At 40.8% G+C, this 22,561-nt stretch overlaps 8 protein-coding genes across 8 annotated transcripts; 7 read left to right on the forward strand and 1 right to left on the reverse strand.

Moving 5' to 3' along the window:
- Window positions 1-453: 453 nt before the first annotated feature.
- On the forward strand, window positions 454-3,802 carry BCIN_10g02710 (hypothetical protein). Its single transcript, XM_001556919.2, has 4 exons — window positions 454-2,123; window positions 2,177-3,119; window positions 3,169-3,383; window positions 3,444-3,802. The coding sequence occupies exons 1-4, from the start codon at window positions 1,290-1,292 to the stop codon at window positions 3,642-3,644; spliced, it is 2,193 nt and encodes a 730-aa protein (XP_001556969.1). The 5' UTR covers window positions 454-1,289; the 3' UTR covers window positions 3,645-3,802.
- An 818-nt stretch (window positions 3,803-4,620) lies between these two features.
- BCIN_10g02720 (hypothetical protein) lies at window positions 4,621-6,617 on the reverse strand. The gene is made up of 6 exons (XM_024695518.1): window positions 6,260-6,617; window positions 5,939-6,194; window positions 5,772-5,877; window positions 5,634-5,720; window positions 5,073-5,573; window positions 4,621-5,022 (listed from the first exon to the last, which is right to left on the reverse strand). Exons 3-5 carry the CDS (start codon window positions 5,835-5,837, stop codon window positions 5,196-5,198), a joined length of 531 nt encoding a protein of 176 aa, XP_024551312.1. The 5' UTR covers window positions 5,838-5,877; window positions 5,939-6,194; window positions 6,260-6,617; the 3' UTR covers window positions 4,621-5,022; window positions 5,073-5,195.
- A 1,533-nt stretch (window positions 6,618-8,150) lies between these two features.
- Window positions 8,151-9,838, forward strand: BCIN_10g02730 (hypothetical protein). The gene is made up of 2 exons (XM_024695519.1): window positions 8,151-9,284; window positions 9,346-9,838. The coding sequence occupies exons 1-2, from the start codon at window positions 8,463-8,465 to the stop codon at window positions 9,760-9,762; spliced, it is 1,239 nt and encodes a 412-aa protein (XP_024551313.1). The 5' UTR covers window positions 8,151-8,462; the 3' UTR covers window positions 9,763-9,838.
- Window positions 9,839-10,292: 454 nt separating this feature from the next.
- On the forward strand, window positions 10,293-11,410 carry BCIN_10g02740 (hypothetical protein). The gene has a single exon (XM_001556915.2). It carries the CDS (start codon window positions 10,368-10,370, stop codon window positions 11,337-11,339), a length of 972 nt encoding a protein of 323 aa, XP_001556965.1. The 5' UTR covers window positions 10,293-10,367; the 3' UTR covers window positions 11,340-11,410.
- A 940-nt stretch (window positions 11,411-12,350) lies between these two features.
- BCIN_10g02750 (hypothetical protein) lies at window positions 12,351-13,386 on the forward strand. Its single transcript, XM_001556914.2, has one exon. It carries the CDS (start codon window positions 12,435-12,437, stop codon window positions 13,149-13,151), a length of 717 nt encoding a protein of 238 aa, XP_001556964.2. The 5' UTR covers window positions 12,351-12,434; the 3' UTR covers window positions 13,152-13,386.
- Window positions 13,387-15,868: 2,482 nt separating this feature from the next.
- On the forward strand, window positions 15,869-17,245 carry BCIN_10g02760 (hypothetical protein). Its single transcript, XM_024695520.1, has 2 exons — window positions 15,869-16,817; window positions 16,879-17,245. The coding sequence occupies exon 1, from the start codon at window positions 15,968-15,970 to the stop codon at window positions 16,805-16,807; it is 840 nt and encodes a 279-aa protein (XP_024551314.1). The 5' UTR covers window positions 15,869-15,967; the 3' UTR covers window positions 16,808-16,817; window positions 16,879-17,245.
- A 589-nt stretch (window positions 17,246-17,834) lies between these two features.
- BCIN_10g02770 (hypothetical protein) lies at window positions 17,835-19,882 on the forward strand. The gene is made up of 3 exons (XM_001556911.2): window positions 17,835-18,105; window positions 18,163-18,378; window positions 18,431-19,882. The coding sequence occupies exons 1-3, from the start codon at window positions 17,920-17,922 to the stop codon at window positions 19,616-19,618; spliced, it is 1,590 nt and encodes a 529-aa protein (XP_001556961.1). The 5' UTR covers window positions 17,835-17,919; the 3' UTR covers window positions 19,619-19,882.
- Window positions 19,883-20,139: 257 nt separating this feature from the next.
- Window positions 20,140-22,395, forward strand: BCIN_10g02780 (hypothetical protein). Its single transcript, XM_001556910.2, has 3 exons — window positions 20,140-20,951; window positions 21,004-21,204; window positions 21,282-22,395. Exons 1-3 carry the CDS (start codon window positions 20,757-20,759, stop codon window positions 22,197-22,199), a joined length of 1,314 nt encoding a protein of 437 aa, XP_001556960.2. The 5' UTR covers window positions 20,140-20,756; the 3' UTR covers window positions 22,200-22,395.
- The last annotated feature ends 166 nt before the right edge of the window (window positions 22,396-22,561 follow it).

Raw genomic sequence — 22,561 nt, forward strand, 5'->3', positions numbered from 1 at the left:
TCCCGACATGAGGTTTTCTGTAAATAAAAATAGACCTTGATACACTTCATCAATGGGATTACTGGAAGGTGTTAGGGACCCATCTCATCATCCCATTTCTGGAGATTCGAGGGTCAGGTAAGATCTAGAAGAACAGTTTCACATCCTGGCGACATACTTGGAATCAGAAATATCACTGCCAAGGCCGTTGGAAATGAGGTTTGGGATGATTGCATTTATCGCGAATGGTTGGTCAAAATTCGAGGGGTAATTCACATCCTTTGCTTGAAGAGCCTCAAACTTGCACGTTGTCTTGAAAATTCTTGGTGGCTGCATGAGCTGAAGTTTGGCGAAATTGTAAGTCTAGAAATAGGATCCAATTAAAATGCATTGTAATCACGTGAGTTTACGCAATTCCGGGGTTTGACTGGCTCGCTAGTGCTTGCAACCCACTCCCTCATCCTTCGACTTCCAGTGATAAAGTATGGAGTAAGAACTCAAGCTCGACATCATTATACTCCGATATACCCCAATATTAGAGAAAGAAAACGCCAACGCACCACTACCGAAGCTGTGGTGGTGATTCAACCCACGTGGAATATTCTGATGCATGAAATGTGAGGCTTCGGTAATGACATGGATGCTGGCTTGTGTGGCTTTCTGGGCATTCCTTTTCTGGCAAAAATGGGGGACGAAGTATTGCTTCTCAGTATCTTGGCTTTCCAGTAATAGGTCAGGCTTTCCTGCTCTCCTCAATGTAGGACGTTGATACACTCATATATCATTATTTAGGCAACGACGTTTAGTTAATCGACGTATGATTGGCTGAATTGGAATCATGCGAGAGATTTGTAAAAATAGCATGAGCCGAAGTGTTTTGATATTGCATTCTTATCTCTGAAAAGAAAACATTGGGTGATTACTATGGGAAAAACTTCAAGACGGGCTAACCCTCCCGCCTTATAGTGCCTGTCATACAGGACACACATCATGGGATAAGTCAGCCTTAAGCCACCTAGAGAATCCTCCATTTCAATAGGTTTCAACCCTTGCTCTAAAGGTCTAGGCGTCCATCCATTTTTCTGTCACAAAACTTTGTATGCTGTTCCTTTTCTGGAGTTGGTGGAAGATGCTGGGAAAAGAATTGTGTGTTTCGAGGGATCTTTTCTTTATAACTCCCACTTTCCGCGTCGAATGTTCTGTGCACACGGTTGAAAGGATTTCCGTCATACCTTACTGAGGATCCTCAACTTCTCATCACAAAAACATTCATTCATCGGTGCTAGTTTGTGCCTGGGCCGTTTTACATCATGTCAACGTCAGTAGATATCAACCACAACTTTGATGGACAAAGACATTGGTTTAAACAGTTTACCTACACCAATCCCACCTTGAGAGATGCAGAAAAAGCAGGCCCTCTCGATCCAGTACCCACACATTTCCACAGAGATATTTTGAATAGGGAGACATGGCGACCTCGAGATCTTCTTAGATATATCTCTCCTTCCTATGGCAAACCATATCATATGCTCGTACAAGCCGCTTCCAGTCCCGATATTCAACCACAAGGAGAATGGAGAAGACGACGTGTTGGAGGGAATGCGCCCACACTTTTGAGGGTATCCTCATGGGCCATCGGAAATGAACTCGATTCCGCTCAAAATATTGCCTTGGCTGTTGGAAGATCTATTCTTGTCCTTCCTATCATAATATTCATCGCTGTGTATGGGATTACTAATGGCGATGGAAAAAACAGTGACAAATATACCAGGTTCCCTCACAAATGCTATGAGTATCCAAAGCATGCTCTGAATCAACTAGACGCTGCTCCGAATGCAGCGCAATGGATCAAAGGGCAGCGTCAAGATGATGGGGATAAAACTTATATAACCAAGGGTGAACAAAATCGCCTTCTTCGACCTCGTGCCTTGGTTGTATTCCGTAACAACAAGTGGGAAGTTGTCGAAGATGGAAGCTTTTCCGGTCCATATATCTTCATCAGTTTTGCAGCCGCCCAATACCAAAGACCTGCCCCAACGGACCAAAACCCGGGCAAGACTGAGTTGGATCAAGAGGCCATTGATCTAAGAGCAAGAAAACTCACGCTGCATCATGGAATGGAAGCATACTGGGCAGACTTCCATGTAAGTTTTGATATCAAATAGGTCTAATATTAACCACTGACCTTTTGTTATAGTGTAGAGCAGAACTACAACCCGAAGCCACTGACGATGTTCATCGATTCTGTGATGTCACCCGCGGGGCCGAAAAGGTCTGTGTTGTATTACCGGATCGTTCCCCTCAAGCCCTAGTGTTCTTTGGTCAACGTCTCTGGTGTCTACCTGAAATCTTGCTTGCCCGAGATCATAAAGTTAGCGTTTGCACACCTGACTTCCAGAACAAAGACGGTGTCGATAACATAGAAGTTGTTGATATCATGGAGTTCACACATCGATCATGGGCAAGGAAACTCACACCAAGCAATGAAATCATACATGATGGGAATGACGAAATTTTCCGTCTGTTAGCCGAACATTATACTGGTTCTCTATCGCTAAGTCGGCTTGAGCTGATTCAAGTCGCCCTTAAAGCTTTGAAATCCAGACAGTTCACGGAGTTTCAACGTGGAGATATTGCCTATGCTCTCATGACACTTCTCACGAAACGCCCTCGTATGGATCCTTCTGATACAGAAGAGCAGGCTCTTGCCCGGCTTTCACTGGCCAATGATAGTGATCAAATTGTCGAACGCATGGCTTGCATGGATGGCATTCGCATGACAGGTAAACCTGCGTGGTTCAATCTCGAAGATGATCTTGGTGCCAATTTATGGGACATCCAGCCTCTCTGTCAAGTAGCAGGCGTTTGCCATGACGCGTCCTTGATTCTAGATGGTGCCCATGCAATCTCTATTCGCTGGAAGGACATTCCCAGAATTTATTCCCTCAGAAGAAGATCTTGGAAAAAGCTCGGCGCTGATTGGGCGTTGGCGTTTGGACCACTTTTATTTATTGTGGGATGCGTTTTGGTGGCTCAAGGTAGTTCAGTCGGTGGATTGGGAGCTTTCTTCTTAGTCTTGGGACTTATTATATTGCTCTCAGCACCCTTTGCTGTGCTAATTCTCTACGGCGGAAAAGTTTGTGAGTAATATTCTCCTTCTTGACTCTTTCATACTAACAATAAAATAAGGGGGTGCTACACCTTGGCTTGTCGGCTTCGAAGGAACTCTTCCACTTGATCAAATTGAGACTCTTACATTCGGTAACTCAATTGGTCGTCTTCAATACACACCGTCTAGCGGTCCATACTGCACTCGTAAAGAAAATGAGAGAATTGGTGGAGAACCTCAATTCAATGTGTCGGATCTTCCTCTTGGGCATAGATTTTTCACATTGATTGATACCGTAAGCTTTTACCATTCTTCTGGTTTATACAGATAGTCAAGCTAATCACATACATTTCAGGGCACTATGACTGTTACTGTTTTCTCCGCCGAGCGTCCTCCATCTGTAGCCCTACTCGCTGGTAAAGAAGGAGGAATGTTACGAGCAATACTGTGCTCTTACGAAAGATCTAATAATGGATTGCGTAAAGAATGCGTACTGAGAATGGAGACCCCAATGTGGGATGCCAGCGATGCTATGGGGTGGGTCAAACTCACGTAGTCCTTGACGGTTAGTATCAGAATTCCAATAATAATACTAACAATATTATTATTGACTTTATTTTACTTTATTAGTTTCTATAATATTTTGATAATAATATAAATAATATCATTCGATTCGTTGAATCAAGAGGAATTGAATTTACTCTAGAAATCCCAAATTTATTTCTTGACTTTATCTCATATCTAATGTTCAAAATAATTCTAAAATGCTTTTTTGGTATTATAAAATTGAGATAGGAATAATAGAGATTACAAAGTAGTTCGTGTTCTTAATTTTTGTTATAAAACACATCTGATACAAGAGATGAATTAAATTTATTATATTTGAGAAAAGATAATCCTATAACATTAATTGCTAGCTTTGATTGAACTCATTTACTCAACCTGACTTAACTCTATAAGCTACCTTTGTGCATCAATCTAAGTAATATTAAATTCAAGACTAGAATTCCTTTAATCAAGAACAGAAAGATCATTATATAAGGAGTCTATTATACTTTCTCTTTGATTCGAGACATGTTTGATAGTAATAATTTTCTGTACTGTCATCTGATTGAAATTTTTGCCTCCATTTGAAATATGAGGAGCTTGTACAATCAGCTATCGTAAAACTACGTAATATGAGTAGGTTGTAACATAGTCTATTAGTAAGTGAGATATCTCAGTCAGTGAGCGGAATACTTCAAAAGATAATAAACTTCAAGCTTTCCTAAAAACATGCTCTATCATCATGTGGGCCACATCATTATCCTCGTCACGAGTCGGCCAGAGGGGGCATCGAAGGTGCTTAAAAACCTCTAGTGACAGATAAAATTTGCATTCAGGGTACGATGGTTAATGCAGATATTCAGTGGCACATTCGTCAACGGCTTCAACATGACCGAAAGCTAAAATGGCCTCGGGAGACCCCCCAAAAAATTCAGGAGATACTACTTATAAGGGTACATATCATGTATGAAATTTTCATTGTCCCCTGGGCTTTGACAACGTTAGACATTAAATTCTGACTTAAGATTTCGAGGAGTTGTGTGCCAATTAGATGTGTTACGGCTGTGCCGATATACAAATGGACTCCGGGGAGTGTTGAAAGCGTTGCCAGAAACATTGGATGATACATAAGATCGAACATGAAGAACTCATAAGATGTAGACAACAAGGTTGGATCAAAAAGTGAATACTGAGATTTAATAATAGGTTCACCCGCATTCTCCTCAGTACGAGATGTGCTTTTCCACTTGATCTCACAATCCAGACTTATCCGAATTCGAGTATACGAATTCCTCAAACTCTGTCAGGAGCTCGATAGCCTTCTCATCTCCGGTTGGTAAAAGCTGGGAAAGGTATACTCCGGCGACACCATTATTAAGGTCGATCCACTAGAGTGAGATAGTAAGCTGGAGTTCATATTCATAGGAAACTGACCTACCCAGTAGCAATTTGCATGACCCGACCAGGTAAGCGAGTTTACTCCACGTCGTTTCGGCACCGCAGCTGTATTTATCAGACCACCAATCCCAAAGTTAACAGGGACGTCATTTGGGACGGTATTCTAGATGGCATTGCGGGTCGACAAAGAGTATTCCTCTGGCTTATCGAGGCCCCCGATATTTTCTAGATGAGGCTGGAACATCTCCTTAATAGTCTCAGGCCGCAGTAGCTTCTCTGTCAGGATGCCCTGGTATATCTTGAGCAGATCGTTCACAGTTGCAAATAATCCACCCCCTCCGAAATCATCCAAAGTATTCTCTGCATAAACTGGCTTCATCTGCTCTTTCAGGGTTTGGCCCTCTCGCTCCCAGTTTCTGGCCTTTCGAGCTTGTAGATCTTCTCGCAGTTCGGGGTGGAAGGTGGCATCCTTCGCAGAAACGACGTCAAAGATATAGCGTTTCATATACTCGCCAAGCTTCATGGAGGTAACTCGCTCGACCTTTACAGTTCGCGATGCGAATTAGTTAGATTCTGTCATGTTAGATATTTCCAGACTTACAGCGAGGCCAGCCCAGTCAAGGCCAGGGGAATACATCCATCGCTCACCGGGTTCGAACACAAGAAATTGGTGGGGAAACTTCTCTGCCTATAACATTCAGTAAGCTATTGTATTAAGGATTGGAGGGAGTCAACTCACGATGGATCGATTGGCGAAAGTTGGAGTTTTTTGCAACTCTTGGTAGCGAGTCAAAAGTGGATTCATGAATACATAGGCAATGCCGCTGGAGTGAGTTAACAGGTTCCTAATTTCCATCTTATGTCAGTATAATTCTTCAGCCTTGATAAAACAGGAGCATCACTTGCCGAAGGGTAACAGGCTTTGTGGAGGGCTTGAAAATAGCTTCATTCTTTTCATCAAAGCCCTTCAAGATCTGTGGATTCTTGAACTCTGGTATCACTTTTGCTATGTCGCCATTCAAGTCTAACTGTCTCTTCTAGACGCACTGCATTACAGCGATGGTAGTGATGAGCTTGGTGGCAGAGGCGAGCCAATACACAGAATCGGTGCCGTCAGGTTTGCCAACTTCATCCCCAAAAGCCTGAGTATAGTGAAATGAGCCTGGATCGCGTAGGATTAGCAAGAGCAAGCACAGAAATAATAAGAGGATTTTGCTGCTAACATACCATCCCTGTTGATGGCCCCTAGTGTAAGCTTTGGGAGTGGCCGGTTATCTTGCTCAAATCGCCGGCGAAGAGACTGGGCGCGTTTATCGAAAGAGGCCATTGTTGCAAGATTTATTCTCGGCTTTGTGAAGAACTGGATGATTTTGCTGTATGCCATCAGCAAAGAGATGAAATGTGCTTCGGTCACGGAGATACTTATCATGAGTCATTGAAACCTTAAAAGTGGTTCAGCGTTCTACAGAAAGACGGCGAAATAAACTTGTCAAGCACCTCTCCAGCGACAATACGAAGGATACCTCGACTGATACCACTCTGTCAAGATTGTATTGGTAAGATTCCCCTCTTCTTTAATATGCTCATGGAGGAGTCTGAACTCAAAACGAGGCGTTAAATTAACTACCCCACTGTCTGGCAACCCCTCTTTTAGACTGCCTCAAATAAGCTTATTATGATGTACGGGAATGGACCTTTTAAGGATAGGTGCAAGGTTAAATATATGATATTCCACGATAGAAGGATAGTGGTCGAAACGAGTAGGTTTCGTGTAAATTTTCCAATCCCTGTCCCCACGTCATGATTAACGGGGCCATCTGTTATGAGTGACTCAAAATTCTTGTTTATATCTGTGAATACCTACCTATATTAACTAAGCGTTTGTTACAAAAAAAATCATATAAAATAGGAATTGCTCCAATTATTGAATTATTGTTCTATTTTAAGTTTCAGAAGTCTATTCATTCACTGGAAGTATTATTAATAATAAGCTAGCTCTATATACAAAAAATAGTCGAAAGATAGTAATTCATTGGGTGTCACGGTATCGATTACACAATATTGATCCTACCGGAAAAAGACCGAGGATAATAAGCCGCGTCCGGTGTACAGGCAAGCTAGGGCTCAATCGGACTAATAGCTTGCTTACGAAAACTCTATATATCTTCACTAACAAAGGTCCTATATTGTAGCTTTTTAAGCTATATCTTAATTCTCACCATGAATCTACTATGATCTTACGATTTTGAGTAAGCTGATCTTAATATACTCTATTATATAACAATAGTATAGCTTATTAGTGAGACAAGTAATCCAATGTATTTATATAGAATCTCAGAGTAGCGAAATCTAACGTATAACAATCAAATTATTTCTTTATAACATAGAGCATTGTTTCAAGTATAATAAATAGTAAACTTTCAGATGTAATTAAATGAGCTGAATACTGATAAAAGTGTACTAATGAATTGATGATACCCTAGATTATTTTTACTCATAAACATTACTTATAAAACTCATGTTTGAAGTTTCTCATTGTCTGTTCTTGTAAATGACATTCGATAAGCTAAATAAGACACTTATTGAGCAATCTTTGATGTTTGCGAACATGTATATAATTACTTAAGGACATGAATCTATTGTTGGGAAGTTCCAAATTGCTTATTCAGATGCCTCATATCTTGTCATTGTCTCCTTCATAGACACAAAATCAGAAGAAGTTCATAAAAAGAGGATAATCCAGTCTTCTAAAATACCAGTTGATTAGTTATTTGAACAGTCAGTCATATTCACCAGCATTTATACATAGAACTTATTACTCTTGTCCTATCAAATATGTATATTGTTCAATCACATGATGATATCAAAGCAAGTGGGACATCAGGGTGAATCTAGGCGAAGCTAATTTCAAACTAGATTGAACTACTGGAGTCGTTAAGTTGACGCTTGTATTGTACTAGAAATCTGATTTGCGGATACTGTACCCTATTTTCGAGCCTTGTTTGCCAACCTATATGTGAAAGCATGAAATACATCAGTTGCACAATTATTTCAGAATAAAAAAACTTAACAACAAAAGTTTACAACAGTCTTCGGAGTTGTGTGGTTGAATTCTTTTGTCTAAGCCTTCCACACATCATCACCACAAAAAGAAATTTCACTGCTTCGAACAGCATTTCATTATACACATATATCCACACTTTAAAAATTCCAGCCTTCCCAAAGTCTACTCCTTTCAAATCATTTTTGGACATTATATTCCGGCGATTGATCTAAAAAAATTGAAAATTTTCCACCCGTTTTGTGATGGTCACTTTCATCGATTCCGACTACTGACTCTGCCCGCTTCCCTACAATAAATCAGTATCTCAGTCTATACAACGTGCCTCACCTAACGATCTCACTTTATTGATCTCAAAAACCGCCACCAATGTCTACTCCTGTAGATTCCAGCCATGATGCAGACCAATCTAAGACCAAACCCTACTCGCAGATCGTGAAGGACTTGAGAAACGAAATGCACGCTATTTTCATCTGTACCAAATGCAAAACCAAAGGGAAAATAGTGGTAGTCACTGATCATACTCTACCTATGGGTGAGTCACAAGTAGGGGATTCCTGGGCTTTAATGATGATTAAGCAGAATACTCGCTTTGAGTTGCATCCCTCAGAAGCAGCGTCGGGCCTCTCAGGAACCGAGTCGGCTACAGAACTAAGGAGGCTCCTGAAGCTAGCTCTCGACGAGAACAAGGAATTGAAAGCGAATCGCGATTCTGCAGTTGTGATCATTGAAAAAATGCAGAAAGATCACGAAAAAGAGATTTCACTGCAACTAGATAACTTCAAGGCCAATATCGAAAAGATTGAGAAACAGATACAGAGCGAAAGGCATGAAGCTAGCGAGCAATTGCGTCTAGCAGATAAAAATTATAAAACGCTATACGATAGGTCTGTCTTGCTAGACTCAAAGTATCAGAATGTTTTACGGAACTTGGAGGAAGAACAGAAGAAGAATCTTGGCCAGGTGTCTGATCACAAAGAATTGAGCAAAGAACATCAGCAACTACGGTCAAACCACGAAGCACTCCGAGATATGAGCGAGAGAATTAAGCCCCTTCTAAGTATTGGGATAGCTATGAGACTGAGGTGGCTTGAAAATATCCACTTTATGTTCGAAGGTCACAACGGCAGAACACTAGACGGACGCGTTGTGGAGTTAGGGAATGTCGCAGCTCATCACCCTGATTTCGAAGTAAGTGGAACATGTGCCAATGCTTCATTGAAGAGTCCACAATCACTAACATATGATACAGGCAGACTCCTTGCTGTTACAACACGCTGGGCTTACAGTTGAATCTATTGATAGGGTCAATGAAAGTATGCAGCGAATATACGGAAAGAGACATGTACCAACATCAGCAGACTCCTTAGTTCCACGCACTTACCCTTCTACTCTAATCTTTGTGCTGGATTGCAAGACAGCGGCTGCAATTCATCAGTCTCGCGAGTTCCTGGTGGACTATGCACACCACCAAAGGCTTCGCTTGATCTTGAAAGAAATGATGGTTATTTGGGAGCTCGTGGAATCATACGAGAAGTTTGATAGCATCGCAAGAGTAGGGGAACTACGGAAAGAGGCGGCTCAGATCTGGGAAGCTGTTCAAATTGCATACAGGAGCAGCAAGCGGAGATTCCGACCTCCAGATTATGTGACGAATAATTCCAGGTAGGGAATTGCTTGAATGATTAGTTTAGTGGATGCTGTATTGCTGTGTTGAGTTAGAATAGCGAATAGAATTTTGGCCAATTCTCTGGTCTTTTTAGATGAAGCTCGTGACACAGATCTCCTGTTTAGTGCTAGTTTAATGTAAATGAACAATACTTGAGTGTCTTCTGCTGTAATATACGTCATGCTCTTGTTCAAATAGCTATGCACGTTGAATAATAAGACCTAAGATCAAAAATGTCTACAGTTGTCTCAAATTTCATAAGCTAGTGCACACTAAAAATTGATGTTCTTTGAAAACTATAAACTAGCATACATCACTAAACGATACAAACAATTTGCAATTTATATACCCAGTTTTTGGAACAATCACCAAACAACCATATACTGTGTCGGCTATTATCCCAACTTCATAAATACCGTAACTCTATTTGAACTGTGCTTGAACTATATGGGAACTACATGGGAACAGCTCGGGCTAGTTCCTATATATACCTAGCCATTTTTCATTTCAATATTCCCATCCTCATTCCTGCAGATTCATTAGATACTCTAACCACATCATCAGCAGAATATCAATCCATCTCCAGACTCTCACCTCTCAAGACCATGCCTCCTAAAGATAAAAGCCGAGTTACCTCAGGATTAGTCCGAGCTTTAACAAACAAATGGCAAGCCGGAGGACCATCATCTAACTCTCAGCAGGCTGATCTCTCGTTGCTAGATGCTCTTCCTGATCGGAATTGCAGTCTTTCAGCTCAACCCGCACCTGCACCAGCTCTTGCAGTTGCAATCAACCGATGGGAGAACAGAGCCACGCCAACTCCCGCGCAACAGGCTGTTGTTGGAGCTCCCCCAAGATTAACAGGTTCTGGATTTCCCGATTTACCTGCAGAGCTTCGAATCATGATTTGGGAGTTATGCATTCCGGAACCTCAAATCATCAGAGTCACTGACAATGCGATGAGACATAACGGATCGCATTCCCGTCAGAACCCTGTCGTGCTTCATGTAAATTCCGAATCCAGAGCAGAAGCTCTCAAACATCTCGCGCGACTTTTTGGTGGCGTCAACAGTAATGGTTATCCTGAACAGTTCAAGTATTTCAATCCAACCTTGGATTTTGTCTACTTCGATGGTGGCAGCACCCGGCTTTTTGCATTCCCACCTACTATATTGCCCCCAGTTGCGGATCTCACTCGCGAAGCACCGCACCCACAGGCCGAAAATGTTGTTTTCCTTCAACTTGGCGAATGGCAGATGAATTCAGCAGGGCCCGCTGCATATTTTCGAAACGTTGAATGTTTGAGAATTCAATTGGTCCTTTCTCGCTCCTCCGGCAACTTGTTAACACCCGCATACGCAAGAAACACTGCAGGCAGCCAATTGTTTGTGCGAGACATACATCATCTGATGTTTTCGGATACAGCGCGTATACGCAGGTGGTATACACGCCGAATCAATGCCGGTTTGATCAGTAAAATGCCTAGGATTGAGATTTTGCTTACCCGGGTCGACCAACGCTTGGTTGATTTAGCTGGTCAATACGCTATTGACTATTTTCGCGACAAACCCATGTGAGTCGTGGCAAGCTTTACTCACATTCTATATGCATGCGTTGTTCTTTCATAATTATTGACATTCAATTCTCATTCTTATTTCAATACCATATCTCTTTCAATTAAAATCCGTTATATCTTTCCATGTCGAGTGACATTTACTATATATTCTTGTGCTTCTCCCCATTAATATTTCATGTAATTATGGGTAGTCCTAACGCTACATTTTAGCTTTTATTTTCCACGCTGCCCTTCCTCATTGTCCCAATGCCTTCGCTTAATAATAGATTCCGCAAGTCTCCATGTACACCTCTATAACTGAAGTGACTATATTAAACCTATATATATAAGTGGTCAATTTAAGTCTCTCCCAGCGACAGCTAGTCGTTCAAGCTCCAAAAGCCATCTACCATACCAAAGTTGATCTCTTCTCCTTGACAGCAGGCCTCGAACTCTAAAGCAGAGAAAAGTCTTGATGTTTATTCTCTTAACCACACATACACAAAGGAATAATAAATCCACAAAGGATTGATACCTGAAATTAGTGTGCTTAATCTTTCACATTGGTAAGCCCGCAGATCAATTGATTATTTCAAACCCTAATTACCTACTTCTATCTATCTCTTTTTCATCTTTACTTTCATTTCAATTTTGTCTTTAACACCCCCTCCTTTATCATGTCCCTTCCAACTTGCAACTCATGGGATATTCTAGCTTGCTATCATTCCACAAGTGACTGCCAATTACAAAAACCATTTTAAAGTAATTGGGTTATATCATTGATGATGATCACAGTTTTATCTATTATCCTGAATCTCCAGTTTATTCTGCTCGTTTATTTTGCTGTTCTCTCATTGTCTTCATTCTCCTAATTGTATTGGAACAACAAATCATGATTTCCAAGAACTCTATAGAACCTTCATTGATTGAAAACTACTTGGAAACTATTCCGGAACAATACATTATGATTCGCTATATATTTTCATGTAAGTTTCATTAATATTATCCAAACTTCTCATCATAAAGCAATTTAGATAGACAAACACATCATACTACAGTTCATATACTTAGATAGATACTTAGTTGACCTTTGTCAAAAACTACCTACCTAGCTATTATGTCATTCGCCATGCTTCCTGCTGAGCTTCGAAGCTTGATCTGGGAATTTGCACTCCCTAAACCAAGGTTCCACCTCATCAAATCAAACAAGATGACAACGAAGAAAAATATTCCTGTTCTCTTTCAGATAAATCAAGAATCTCGCGAATTTGCTTTGAAGCATATGCCACTTATTTTCGATGGTACTAATCTTGCTGGTTGTGACGATTATCATTTCAATTATTTCAATCCAAGGATTGATACACTCTGTCTTTATGATACCTCTGACAATTTCAAATTCTTCATGGGCCCTTGGTATTGGCATGGTATTCCTGAAATTGCACCCATAAAAGAATGCGACATGGTCAAATCCATTGAAATAAAACAGAAGAACGGATTTAGATTGCCGCTGGTCTCTAAAACGGGATACTTTCAAAACCTCGAAAGACTGGTCGTACGCTTTCAAGAATCTTTTCAATTGAATACTCGATTGAACGTCGGGGGCCCAGCTGAGCATGCAAACAGGATAGTAGACTTAGTGGTCCAGGATTCCCGACCTTACTACGCATTTTTTCGGCGACAGGTAGCGGATGGAAAGATAGCTGTGATGCCAGATATTGTTTTCATCCTCACACGATCCGATGTTCGTTTCATTTTGTCTGCTGGGGTATCAACCCTCGAGTTTTCTGGAACTCGGACCGTCATGAACAAGGCTGTTAAGGAACTGTTCGACTAGAGAATATCAAATCAATCTTGAAAATTTGCAATTGAAGAGAGCAACTTGTATTCTTAGACATTACGCCCCCCCCCCCCTTTCAAAAAAAAAAAAAAAACAGAAAGTAAATTTGAAAATTGATAGGTTCCTCTATTCAAGGTTCAAATCAGCAGATATCGATAGATCAGAAGAAGCCGATCAGAATGACGATTTCTTAGAAGCAACATAAATAACCATACATTAATTATAAGCACCAACCCCCTTAATACTCTACACCAAGTGATACATCCCTCTTGCAATATTCATATTTACCTTCATCTTGCGTAGCAAGCAACCATCTCATCATCTAACAACCCGTCAATTGTGCTAATCTAGGCCTAATGTAACATCTTTCGCAGTCTGTCTCTCTGGATTTTCCTTCAAACTTTCATTTTGTTTTAATCCTGTCTAAATTGCGTTTCCTTAAACAAAAAGCTTTCCACAATATACTAACTCACTCTCCTTTCCTTCTATTCATTCTCTTGCTGCTCAGCTGTTTAAAATTCGACGCTGTGAATCTGGTCTCGCTATGTCGTCGTAAATAAGTTATAACTGATCGGTGAAGTAATTGGTAGATGTAAAAATGCATAATATTCAAAAATAGTAGCTTCCTAAGAAATAGCAAACCGCCTGCCAAATGATAATTAATTGTGTCTGTCATTCACTGATAATACTAAATGTTTACATGTATTAATTTCAATAATGAAGTGAGAATACGAGCAAGATTTCTGATGCCTACGAATTGAACTATATGGGGGCCTGGCCTACTTCTTGGATTCAGTTGAGAAAATAACCTTATTCCTAAGTCATCGGATGATAGAAGCCGACTCTTTTCCACAGTAGGTTTATTTTTCGAAAATATGAAGTAGTTAGGGTATGTGGAGACTCGGAATCGGATGCTCTAAATTTCCTCCTTTGACATTGATGATGGGGGGGGGGAAATCTGTGTAGTATCTCTTTGTCTCGTAGGCTGTTCACAACGATAATTGTGAGAGATCTGAAGGACTTTGCTTGGGTTCTTTTTCTCACTTTCATTGTTGAATAAAGACTTATAAACAATGCCATTGTCTCCGAGATACAGGATCAAGCTGTTTAGTGCATGACAAAGGCCACACACAATAGCATTGTTCCAAACACTAGAAATTGTGCCGAAACAATTGATGGTATTCTATTACATATCTGTCGAATATACTACTCAACTATTTCTCCTTCAGTTCACTCCAATCATCCTCAGTCAGTAAAAGCATTACCAACAACAGCCTTACTTTCCACATCTTTTCAGAAGTCATTCAAAGAAACATTTCGAAACATCCAAGTCTCGCATTTCCAACTTCCTAAATCATGCCTTCCAGCAACACTCAAGTCAACCTCACCATGGTTGAGGTTAGTCCAGGTGAGTTTAGACTCATGCCAACATTCCCACACCCAACTCCAGCGACTCCTGAATATGGAAACATCCCGATCAAGCTCGATCAATCTAGCTCCAACAACACTGGTGGCAGCAGGCGCTAGGTTTTGGATAGAAAAATCCGGGGACGGGAGACGGGGTAAAAGGCTTCATGAAGCTGGACTTCATGGACTTCGAGCCCTAGTGTTGTTCGCAACTCAAATCAAATCAAACGACTAGACGTCGTCTTTTCCTAGTATCTTCAACTTTTCCCATCTCAATATCAAGTGATAAACTGCCATTCTATTCCATGTCAGCATACTACTCTTATACAATACTCTTTCAAACTAATCATTGTTTTCCACTCTATAATTTCTAGCAGAAAAAGTTAAGCGAGTCACAATCCACCAACAAATGAACCATACCACACTCAATTTACATGATGTAAATTCAGTAACTCAATGCCAAAGCTAGAGAGAAAATGAAAAAAACTGCCTTTCTCTCATGTCCCTCCTCTCATTGCTTGCAGATCGTCCAGTTTGAAACGCACTAGCTTATATGTGATATCAAATTTGTCTTGTGAAACTTAACCTACCTCCTCTACATGTGCAACATTCCAAATACCACAAAGAGCGTGTTTAATGCCACTTACCTAAAACCCACACTCACTCAGAACTCCTCGATAATTTTTCTGCGATATTTGCGGTGCCATGCTTGGGCGATGATGTCAAGTTAAGTTTCTCATATGATCATTCTCCATTTCATCCTTCTAATAAGCTATTTAGTGTCTAGACGTTATCTTACCATCATACTGGACCTCGAAATACTTTTTGGGTCCCATTTTGAGCTCTTTTCCCTCCAAAAGATAGCTCTTATGTTAAACCTATCAGTTAAACAACTTACTACTTTATCGGGTACATATGAACATCTTATACCGATGTCGTCCCAAATGCTCAGCAGGGTCAAAAAACTTCAACCATAATAGCATCAAATGAAAAGTAAATGACAAGGGAGCTGATGTTAGATTGATTTCATTAAAACTCTGTAATATTTGTAGTCTCTCTTATTACTTGAATATATATCCTGTAGGAGCGAACGCAAGGCAAAATGAAGAGTATATTTGCAGTAGCCCTTTTTGTTTCCTGTATCTGAAGGAGAGAAAGACTGGGATTTTAAGATGGTTGGGATTAAAAAACACATGTCTCTTTTAAGATTTCGTAGGCTCCCCACGTGATGAATGTTGGCAAATGCACAAACGTGAGGTCTGGGTCAACGCGTGGCCCCGGGGCCCTTCATAACCATGCTTTTATTCGGTCTATAATTCTGCAAATTTCAAATTCACAGGCACATAATCAAAATTGAAAGAACCCTTTTCCGACAAATATCCAGTTAAATGATTGCTTAAATTAACATGGACTCAAAATATTGGATAGAGAGATGTCAGCAGCTGGAAGCCCGCATAATCGAGCAAGACCGGGAGATGAAAGACAAAACACAACAATTGGAGGATGCATATGAACATACGAAATTCGTCGAAAGCGAGAGAAAGTCTCTACGGCAAGAAATAAAGAATATGAGAATTGAAATGGAGATCCAACAAAAAAATACAAACATATTGGCTCGCATTGGCGTTGCCGTACGTGTTCGTTTTCTTGAACATGTCAAATCTCAGGTTATGGGTCTTCGCAAAAGAAATCTCAATACTAGTTTTATTCGAAGAGGAAACGACGTGGCTCATCGAGCTTATGGGGCTGTAGATGCTGCTATCTTTGCTGGAAATCATCTCACAGATCTCGAAAAGAGACAACTGGAAGGGGTTTACGGACTTATTTATGATGGCTTATGTCCTCAAAATTATGGAAGTATGCCACCACGCATGCTTCAGGGAATTAATCATCAGGGTAGTATTGTTTCACTTTACGCCTTGAACAATGGGTCAATGTCAATTCGGGATAAACAAGCCGCAGGCGACAGCATGGACTTTTTGAAGAATAAGCGCATAGAGCTAGGAGATGAGGCATTTGAGAAATACGAAGACGTTGCACGTCATTTGCAGAGGCTTGGAGAGTTCTCAGATCTTATTATCGCAAAGTCTCGACGGCAGGGTGCTTTGGCGCATGGTGCCAGCCCAGGGACACTTTCCACCAGTTATGGACCTCCTCAGACTTCACCATTTCGTCAAAATTGCCCCACTTCTCCCCATTCGCATCTTGACAAGAGTTTCAGAAAGGGACATAATCCGTTCCTTTAAATTAATAAATGTAAGTTCTGAATTGATTTGGCTCAATGTTTCACTGAATTTTACTGACCAGGTGATTTTAGAGACTTTGAAGAGTTTCGTCATCTTCTCGCAACACTTGCTCGATCAACGAAATGAACATTATCGCCGTCACTTCCTTAAAATATCCATATTCAGTCTTTCTCGGTCTTCAATTATACACAGTGTCCATTGAATTCTGAAGTTTGCCAAGTATTTGAGAAGGATACATACGGGTTCAATTTCCATATAATGATATAATTGGCAGATATTTCACAGTTCATTAATGTTTCTTCAATTAAAATCTTTCAGGTAGATATCGGATGATTGACCATTGTATGTATTTGTTCCAGATTCTTAGATGTTATTATCTGAGGTGGGGAGTGAAGTAAGAAAGGGGCCTCGCTTAATCACTAGCATGAAGTGAATCCATGATTCATTATGATCTATGATCAAGACTGATTGATTTTTCTTTAACTATCTTGCAATTTTCAATTTTCTCATTCACTTTGATCCTTTTGCTGGTTTGCTTAGCCAATTGATAAATTTTCACACTCGGCACAGCATTAGTCAAATGGAAATACTGATTAATTTTTGAAACGAAGATTTTGCATTTGTATAGTCTAACAGACATGGGGTTTTGATCTGTCTTCCAAGGGGTTTTCTTTGAGCAAAAGCTCAAAGATCAAAATTGATTGTGATGCAATCATGGTTATGTCAAGTTCATTGGAAAACTAGTGAAGAGACATCCTCTAGGCAACCTCTCTACACGACCTCTCCAGGCACAGATTAGTTTTAAAATAGTAGCCATACATTTCAGAGCAGTGAATCTGAATCGAAATAAGAATTGATTTGTGATTAATCATATCAGCTAGGAACAGTGATGAGTGTGAATTATGGTTATTGGCAAGTAACTAGTGTGAGTAGCCTAGAGCTCGGACCTAATGTGATCGATATGTTCTCTGGAAATCTTTCAACAAGAAGTCACAACTTTAATTTCTCATACCTTGATTCCTGTCTTGAAAAATCCTCTAGTTTTCAAAGACACAACACCAATAGCAGACTTACCTTATAATCTACTTCTCTAACTGACCGATTCCGACATCATGACTTCTGACCGGGAACTCAGAAGAGACCATGAGAGAGACAGGGCTAAAGTCGTTGAACTCAATAAACAAAATGAGAAGATTGAACTAGTCCAACTTGAAAATTTTTATCTCATGAAGATTAGTGCTGTAAAGATTCACAATGATAAGTACAGTAGCAAGGACAGATGGAGCAAGATGGTTATCGTTAGTTAATGGATAGCTCTGTATGGTCTAAAGATTAATGACTTACAAATATCGTAGGATGCCTCACAGAACAGCACTCTCTTAGCGCCGGCTGAATTTACAGTCCAGGATAAACACGGCAAAAGACGCCTGGTTAAGATTGGCCCCAAAACAAGCGCACACGATGTGAAGAAGGCTATTGATATGTATGATGCGACAAAGTACGAAGAGCAGAAAAAGAGAGAAATGACTGATTGGGAACGGAGTAAAGAGGAGTTTGGCTCTCGTTTGCGTGTAAGTTTTATTAGTATCCTTCCTCATCGTTTTATACCGACGATCTATACAGGAAATTTTGAGGCAAAAAAATCGCATTCTAGGCTTCAGTTCGAGAGATGAATCTTTTGACGCATGTTTCAGTGATTTGGACTACATTGCCCACACAACTCCAGCGCATGTTACCTATCATACGTCGTTTCGTCAGCCGACGCCGGACTTGAAGCTCGAGAGGGAAAATTCTCGACTGTCAGATCAACTTCGTGCTACACAGCAACAGCTCGCAGAAGCCAGGGAAGAATACAGGACTCTCGAATATGAAAATTATAAACTCATCCAGGAGAATGTCGAGGTTTCTAAATCTTTAGATTCAACGCAGAAGCTTCTGGAACAGATTGCAGAGAATAGAGACGATCATGTCAAGACAAATAGAAGATATGCTGAAGAGAACAGAAAGCTGGAATTTGAGCTGGAATCGGCACAGGCACAATTGCAAGCACAAACACAAGCTCAGATGAAACCTCAGCCACAACCCCAGCCACGGTCATGGTGGCCATCAGCACGCAAAGTTACCTTCGATGAAGCCAGTGAGCAGTTGCGGGAGGAAGTCAAAAGCCTGTCTAAGTCTTTGGAGAACCTGAAGAATAATAGGGAGCCACATAATATCCTCCGAGATGTCGGAGTCGAAACTCGCCTTGAATTTCTACAACTTTCTAAGGCGCATGAATATCCTGTTATTCGCAATCACACTCATCATAGAATTGTTTCTCGCAGTTCTACTCCAGAGATTAATATGGATCTTGGTGCTAAAAGCCCAAGTATTGATGGAAGTAGTCTATATGGAGGAAACATTCGAGCAGATGCAGCTCTTCTGAGCATCAACTCAAGTCATCGAGTCAAGTACGAACAAACATTCAAAGACATCTACGGAGTTGCATTTGGTGAAGTTACAAAGGGCTGTTCTGACAAGTACGCTCCACAGTGTAAGATTACTGAGATAGCGAACCTAAGAGGAACAATGGCATATCTGGGATGTTTCACGAGACACACGCCTGATAAGGACGCTGACGATAGATTTTTGGCTTTGTCGGTCTATTGTGAAAAAGAGTACGAAGATACAGATCGAAGATCAACAACAGCTCTCCAAGCAGCAAAAACGTTCAGTAGTGATCTTACAGTTGTCGAAGCTTGTAACAAGATGCGGGGAATCTGTGAATCACTCGTCGAAAGAACCAAGAGTGATAGTCGTCGCTCGAGCTAGTTCACGGGTGCTGTTCTTGGCAGCAAATATACGTGAGAATTAGGTTGATGAAGGACTAAAGGCTGGAGCCAATGGTGCTGGTGGTAGTGGTGTTAGATGAAGGTATACATACAGACTGAGAACGACCGTTGATGATTTTACAGAGCAAAATTTTAGCACAGCATAATTTTGGTACATATGTTGTGCTAGCACGAATTTTACGGTGATGAGTATAGTTACAGAGTTGCTATCAATCAAGATAACTCGTTTCGTTTAATTCTACCATTATAAAAGTGTATCAAGGTGCCATCCGATGACGTGAAAGCGAGAGCTAGATCACAGAAACTGAGTTCAAAGTCCCGATGAAACTCTGAAGACGATAAGATTCTTTTGTTTTCGGAAAGAGTTGTTTTTGATATGGATCTTTTGCTTTGGTCGTTCATGTTCAACTTAGCAAGACTTACCACAACATGTCTTCTCCATCAGTGCAATCCAAAACTTTTTTCAATCTTAGTACCAAAAATTACTGCTCATCAACATTAGTTCGAATGTCAAAGAACCTTCTTGGAGGAATTTGTCTTTATATTTAGAAGGCGCTGACTAATCTCCTTTCCAAATCTGGAGTAAATTTGTTATCCTACAATTCTACTCATAAATCAATTCGAGGTACGCTGGCTGACATTTCCCTGCAGCAGAACCGCATCATCTCTAGTTTTCATAAGATTTTCGTAAGACTGCCGATGCTGAAGCTGCAATCCGCGCTCTCAAAGCACAATTAGGTGCTCAACAAGTCAGCTTCGAGCAGCTATGTGAGACTCACAAAGATATAGAGACAAAGCTATAACAACTGCTGGATGGGTACAAGTCCAGATTTCTGGAGCTTGAGGGGAGAATATCAGGAGGCTGATAATCTACGAGGTAAAATGTATGAATGACGAAGGAAATTCTCAAAGACATGATGATCTCTTTATTAGTACCCATCAACATACTACACATATTCATTCTTGTTGAGAAGTTGAAAGATGAACAGAATATCTTTATTGCGCTAGGTAACCGAAAGCAGGTAATTGTCAATTCTATCACCTTTGAGTATCTTAAGGAAAACAACTTCAATCCTTCTTCTCCTTCTTCTCCATCTTCCTCCATAAACTCCGTCAAAATGAAGGTCCTCGAGCCCAGCACAGAGGCTTTGCTCGATGAAAATGCTAGATCCCAGTTGCTCTATGATCGCTATCACCAGCTCGCAGCTATCGATATCAGGAAGTCTCAAGGCTTAGTTTTGTACAAGCAAGAAATCGAAAAAATTGAGGTGCAAAAACCAATCTATTACAAACGTATCAATCAGATGCGTGAGGTGAGATCGATCGCATTTACCTTACTTTCGGAATGTACTGACGCCGATCTAGAGGCTTTTCGGATCCTTGGATGATGACCAAAAAGTCTTGGGCCCAATTCAAGTCTCTCAAGGTGATATCAAAGTGACTTTGGGTACTGAAAATGATCAAAAGAACATCGACAATGCATGGGAGGAGTATATGAAGCATGAGATCAATGGTCTTGTAGCCAAAGACGCTCATACAGCTTCTGCTGACGAAGGACAGAGGAAGGTAAGCATGAATGCATCACTTTCAATTCACGACCTGGCACATAGAAACGAACTGATATCTGCTGTGTCATGTTACAGAAATTATTGAAGGATATAGAAATATTTCGAGGCTTCGGTTGGGCTGAAGAAAGCCACGGCAATATCTCTGCTTGTGATCCCGAATCAGCAGATTCTGCTTCTGACAAAATGGCGTCTCACAACATCAAACTCGAGAACACCAAAGGGAAATTGAGACACACCCAGGAAGATAACGCTTCTCTAGTCGCTGCAGAGGCTGAGAAAACTAGGGAGGTAAAAAATGCACTTGTATCTGCTCAGTCAATGCTCATCCAGGCAAACAAGAGAGTCGCACTACTAGAATTCACATTGAACAACAAAAATCACCCCATGCATGATGTTTTAACCTTTTCCTTCGCCATCAGCTTACGATTCTTCAACTTGTCGACCCGACACAATAATTTCGGTAACTTCACTCCCATTCCAGAGCGCGGGATCACAGATGTAGGGGCGATTGATCGCGGTTCTGCTGCTGCACACAGTGGCAATGTCAGAGCTCACGCATACATGATCATCAAGGATTCTAACGGTCTCTTTAAGAACTGCGGTGAAATTTTCAAGGCTCATTATGCAGTTACACACGAGGAGGTATTCCAGAGCAAATTCGATAAGTACAGCATGGACTCTAAGAATACCGAGATCGCCAACTACAGAGGCTCTATGGTACACTGTATGTCATTCTCTAAGCTCACCCATGATTCAAACGGCGATAATCGATTCGAAACTCTCCGGAAGCAGTGCGAAGTGAAGTATCAGTCACATCTCAAAAATTCGGCATCAGCAGCCGAGGCGCAGAAGAAGTTCGATAGCGATGGATCTGTGGGCGGAATGGTCATTGAGATGAAGAAGATATCGAAGCATATTGCATGGCTGGAGAGAAAAAGAATAAAGGCTCAGTTTTCGGAAAGTGACAGTTATATAGATAGTGATAGTGACTAAGGGTTCAGTACAACCTCATGAGAATTGCGATGGCATCATCTAGAGATAAACTGGGCAAGGGTCGAGTGCTTCTTGTCGTAGACAGCCAATCTTGCGGGTATGAAACAGAAATAAGTGCAATAGAATCTTTAGCTGCAGGAAACTATATTTATGGTTCCTTATCATAAAGAACAATTAAATGAAGCACAAATAAACATGTGGGCGACTAGAGATTTTGTGAATGACTGCTCGTCTACTTTTGTGATATACCTATATTTTGTAACATGACTCTAGCACTGTTCAATTTTTGCCTGCCCATTGGAAGCTGGTTTCTTCTGGATCTAAAGGTCTAAGTCACATCCTGTGTGCTTTCCAACTACCTC

This window comes from Botrytis cinerea, chromosome 10 (genome assembly GCF_000143535.2).
Source record: "Botrytis cinerea B05.10 chromosome 10, complete sequence".
Lineage (NCBI taxonomy): Eukaryota > Fungi > Ascomycota > Leotiomycetes > Helotiales > Sclerotiniaceae > Botrytis > Botrytis cinerea.

What these genes read in the sequence shown, in the direction of transcription:
- BCIN_10g02720 (XM_024695518.1), bottom strand. Translation starts at nt 5,837, where the DNA reads ATGAATCCACTTTTGACTCGCTACCAAGAGTTGCAAAAAACTCCAACT. An exon ending in CTTTCGCCAATCGATCCATC is followed by an intron (nt 5,721 to 5,771) that starts GTGAGTTGACTC and finishes TGAATGTTATAG; the next exon opens with GCAGAGAAGTTTCCCCACCA. An exon ending in TTGACTGGGCTGGCCTCGCT is followed by an intron (nt 5,574 to 5,633) that starts GTAAGTCTGGAA and finishes CGAACTGTAAAG; the next exon opens with GTCGAGCGAGTTACCTCCAT.
- BCIN_10g02780 (XM_001556910.2), top strand. Translation starts at nt 20,757, where the DNA reads ATGAAGGTCCTCGAGCCCAGCACAGAGGCTTTGCTCGATGAAAATGCT. An exon ending in GTATCAATCAGATGCGTGAG is followed by an intron (nt 20,952 to 21,003) that starts GTGAGATCGATC and finishes ACGCCGATCTAG; the next exon opens with AGGCTTTTCGGATCCTTGGA. An exon ending in CTGACGAAGGACAGAGGAAG is followed by an intron (nt 21,205 to 21,281) that starts GTAAGCATGAAT and finishes GTCATGTTACAG; the next exon opens with AAATTATTGAAGGATATAGA.
- BCIN_10g02710 (XM_001556919.2), top strand. Translation starts at nt 1,290, where the DNA reads ATGTCAACGTCAGTAGATATCAACCACAACTTTGATGGACAAAGACAT. An exon ending in CATACTGGGCAGACTTCCAT is followed by an intron (nt 2,124 to 2,176) that starts GTAAGTTTTGAT and finishes CTTTTGTTATAG; the next exon opens with TGTAGAGCAGAACTACAACC. An exon ending in TTTTCACATTGATTGATACC is followed by an intron (nt 3,384 to 3,443) that starts GTAAGCTTTTAC and finishes CATACATTTCAG; the next exon opens with GGCACTATGACTGTTACTGT.
- BCIN_10g02760 (XM_024695520.1), top strand. Translation starts at nt 15,968, where the DNA reads ATGGACTCAAAATATTGGATAGAGAGATGTCAGCAGCTGGAAGCCCGC.
- BCIN_10g02730 (XM_024695519.1), top strand. Translation starts at nt 8,463, where the DNA reads ATGTCTACTCCTGTAGATTCCAGCCATGATGCAGACCAATCTAAGACC. An exon ending in CTCATCACCCTGATTTCGAA is followed by an intron (nt 9,285 to 9,345) that starts GTAAGTGGAACA and finishes CATATGATACAG; the next exon opens with GCAGACTCCTTGCTGTTACA.
- BCIN_10g02770 (XM_001556911.2), top strand. Translation starts at nt 17,920, where the DNA reads ATGACTTCTGACCGGGAACTCAGAAGAGACCATGAGAGAGACAGGGCT. An exon ending in GATGGAGCAAGATGGTTATC is followed by an intron (nt 18,106 to 18,162) that starts GTTAGTTAATGG and finishes CAAATATCGTAG; the next exon opens with GATGCCTCACAGAACAGCAC. An exon ending in AGTTTGGCTCTCGTTTGCGT is followed by an intron (nt 18,379 to 18,430) that starts GTAAGTTTTATT and finishes CGATCTATACAG; the next exon opens with GAAATTTTGAGGCAAAAAAA.
- BCIN_10g02740 (XM_001556915.2), top strand. Translation starts at nt 10,368, where the DNA reads ATGCCTCCTAAAGATAAAAGCCGAGTTACCTCAGGATTAGTCCGAGCT.
- BCIN_10g02750 (XM_001556914.2), top strand. Translation starts at nt 12,435, where the DNA reads ATGTCATTCGCCATGCTTCCTGCTGAGCTTCGAAGCTTGATCTGGGAA.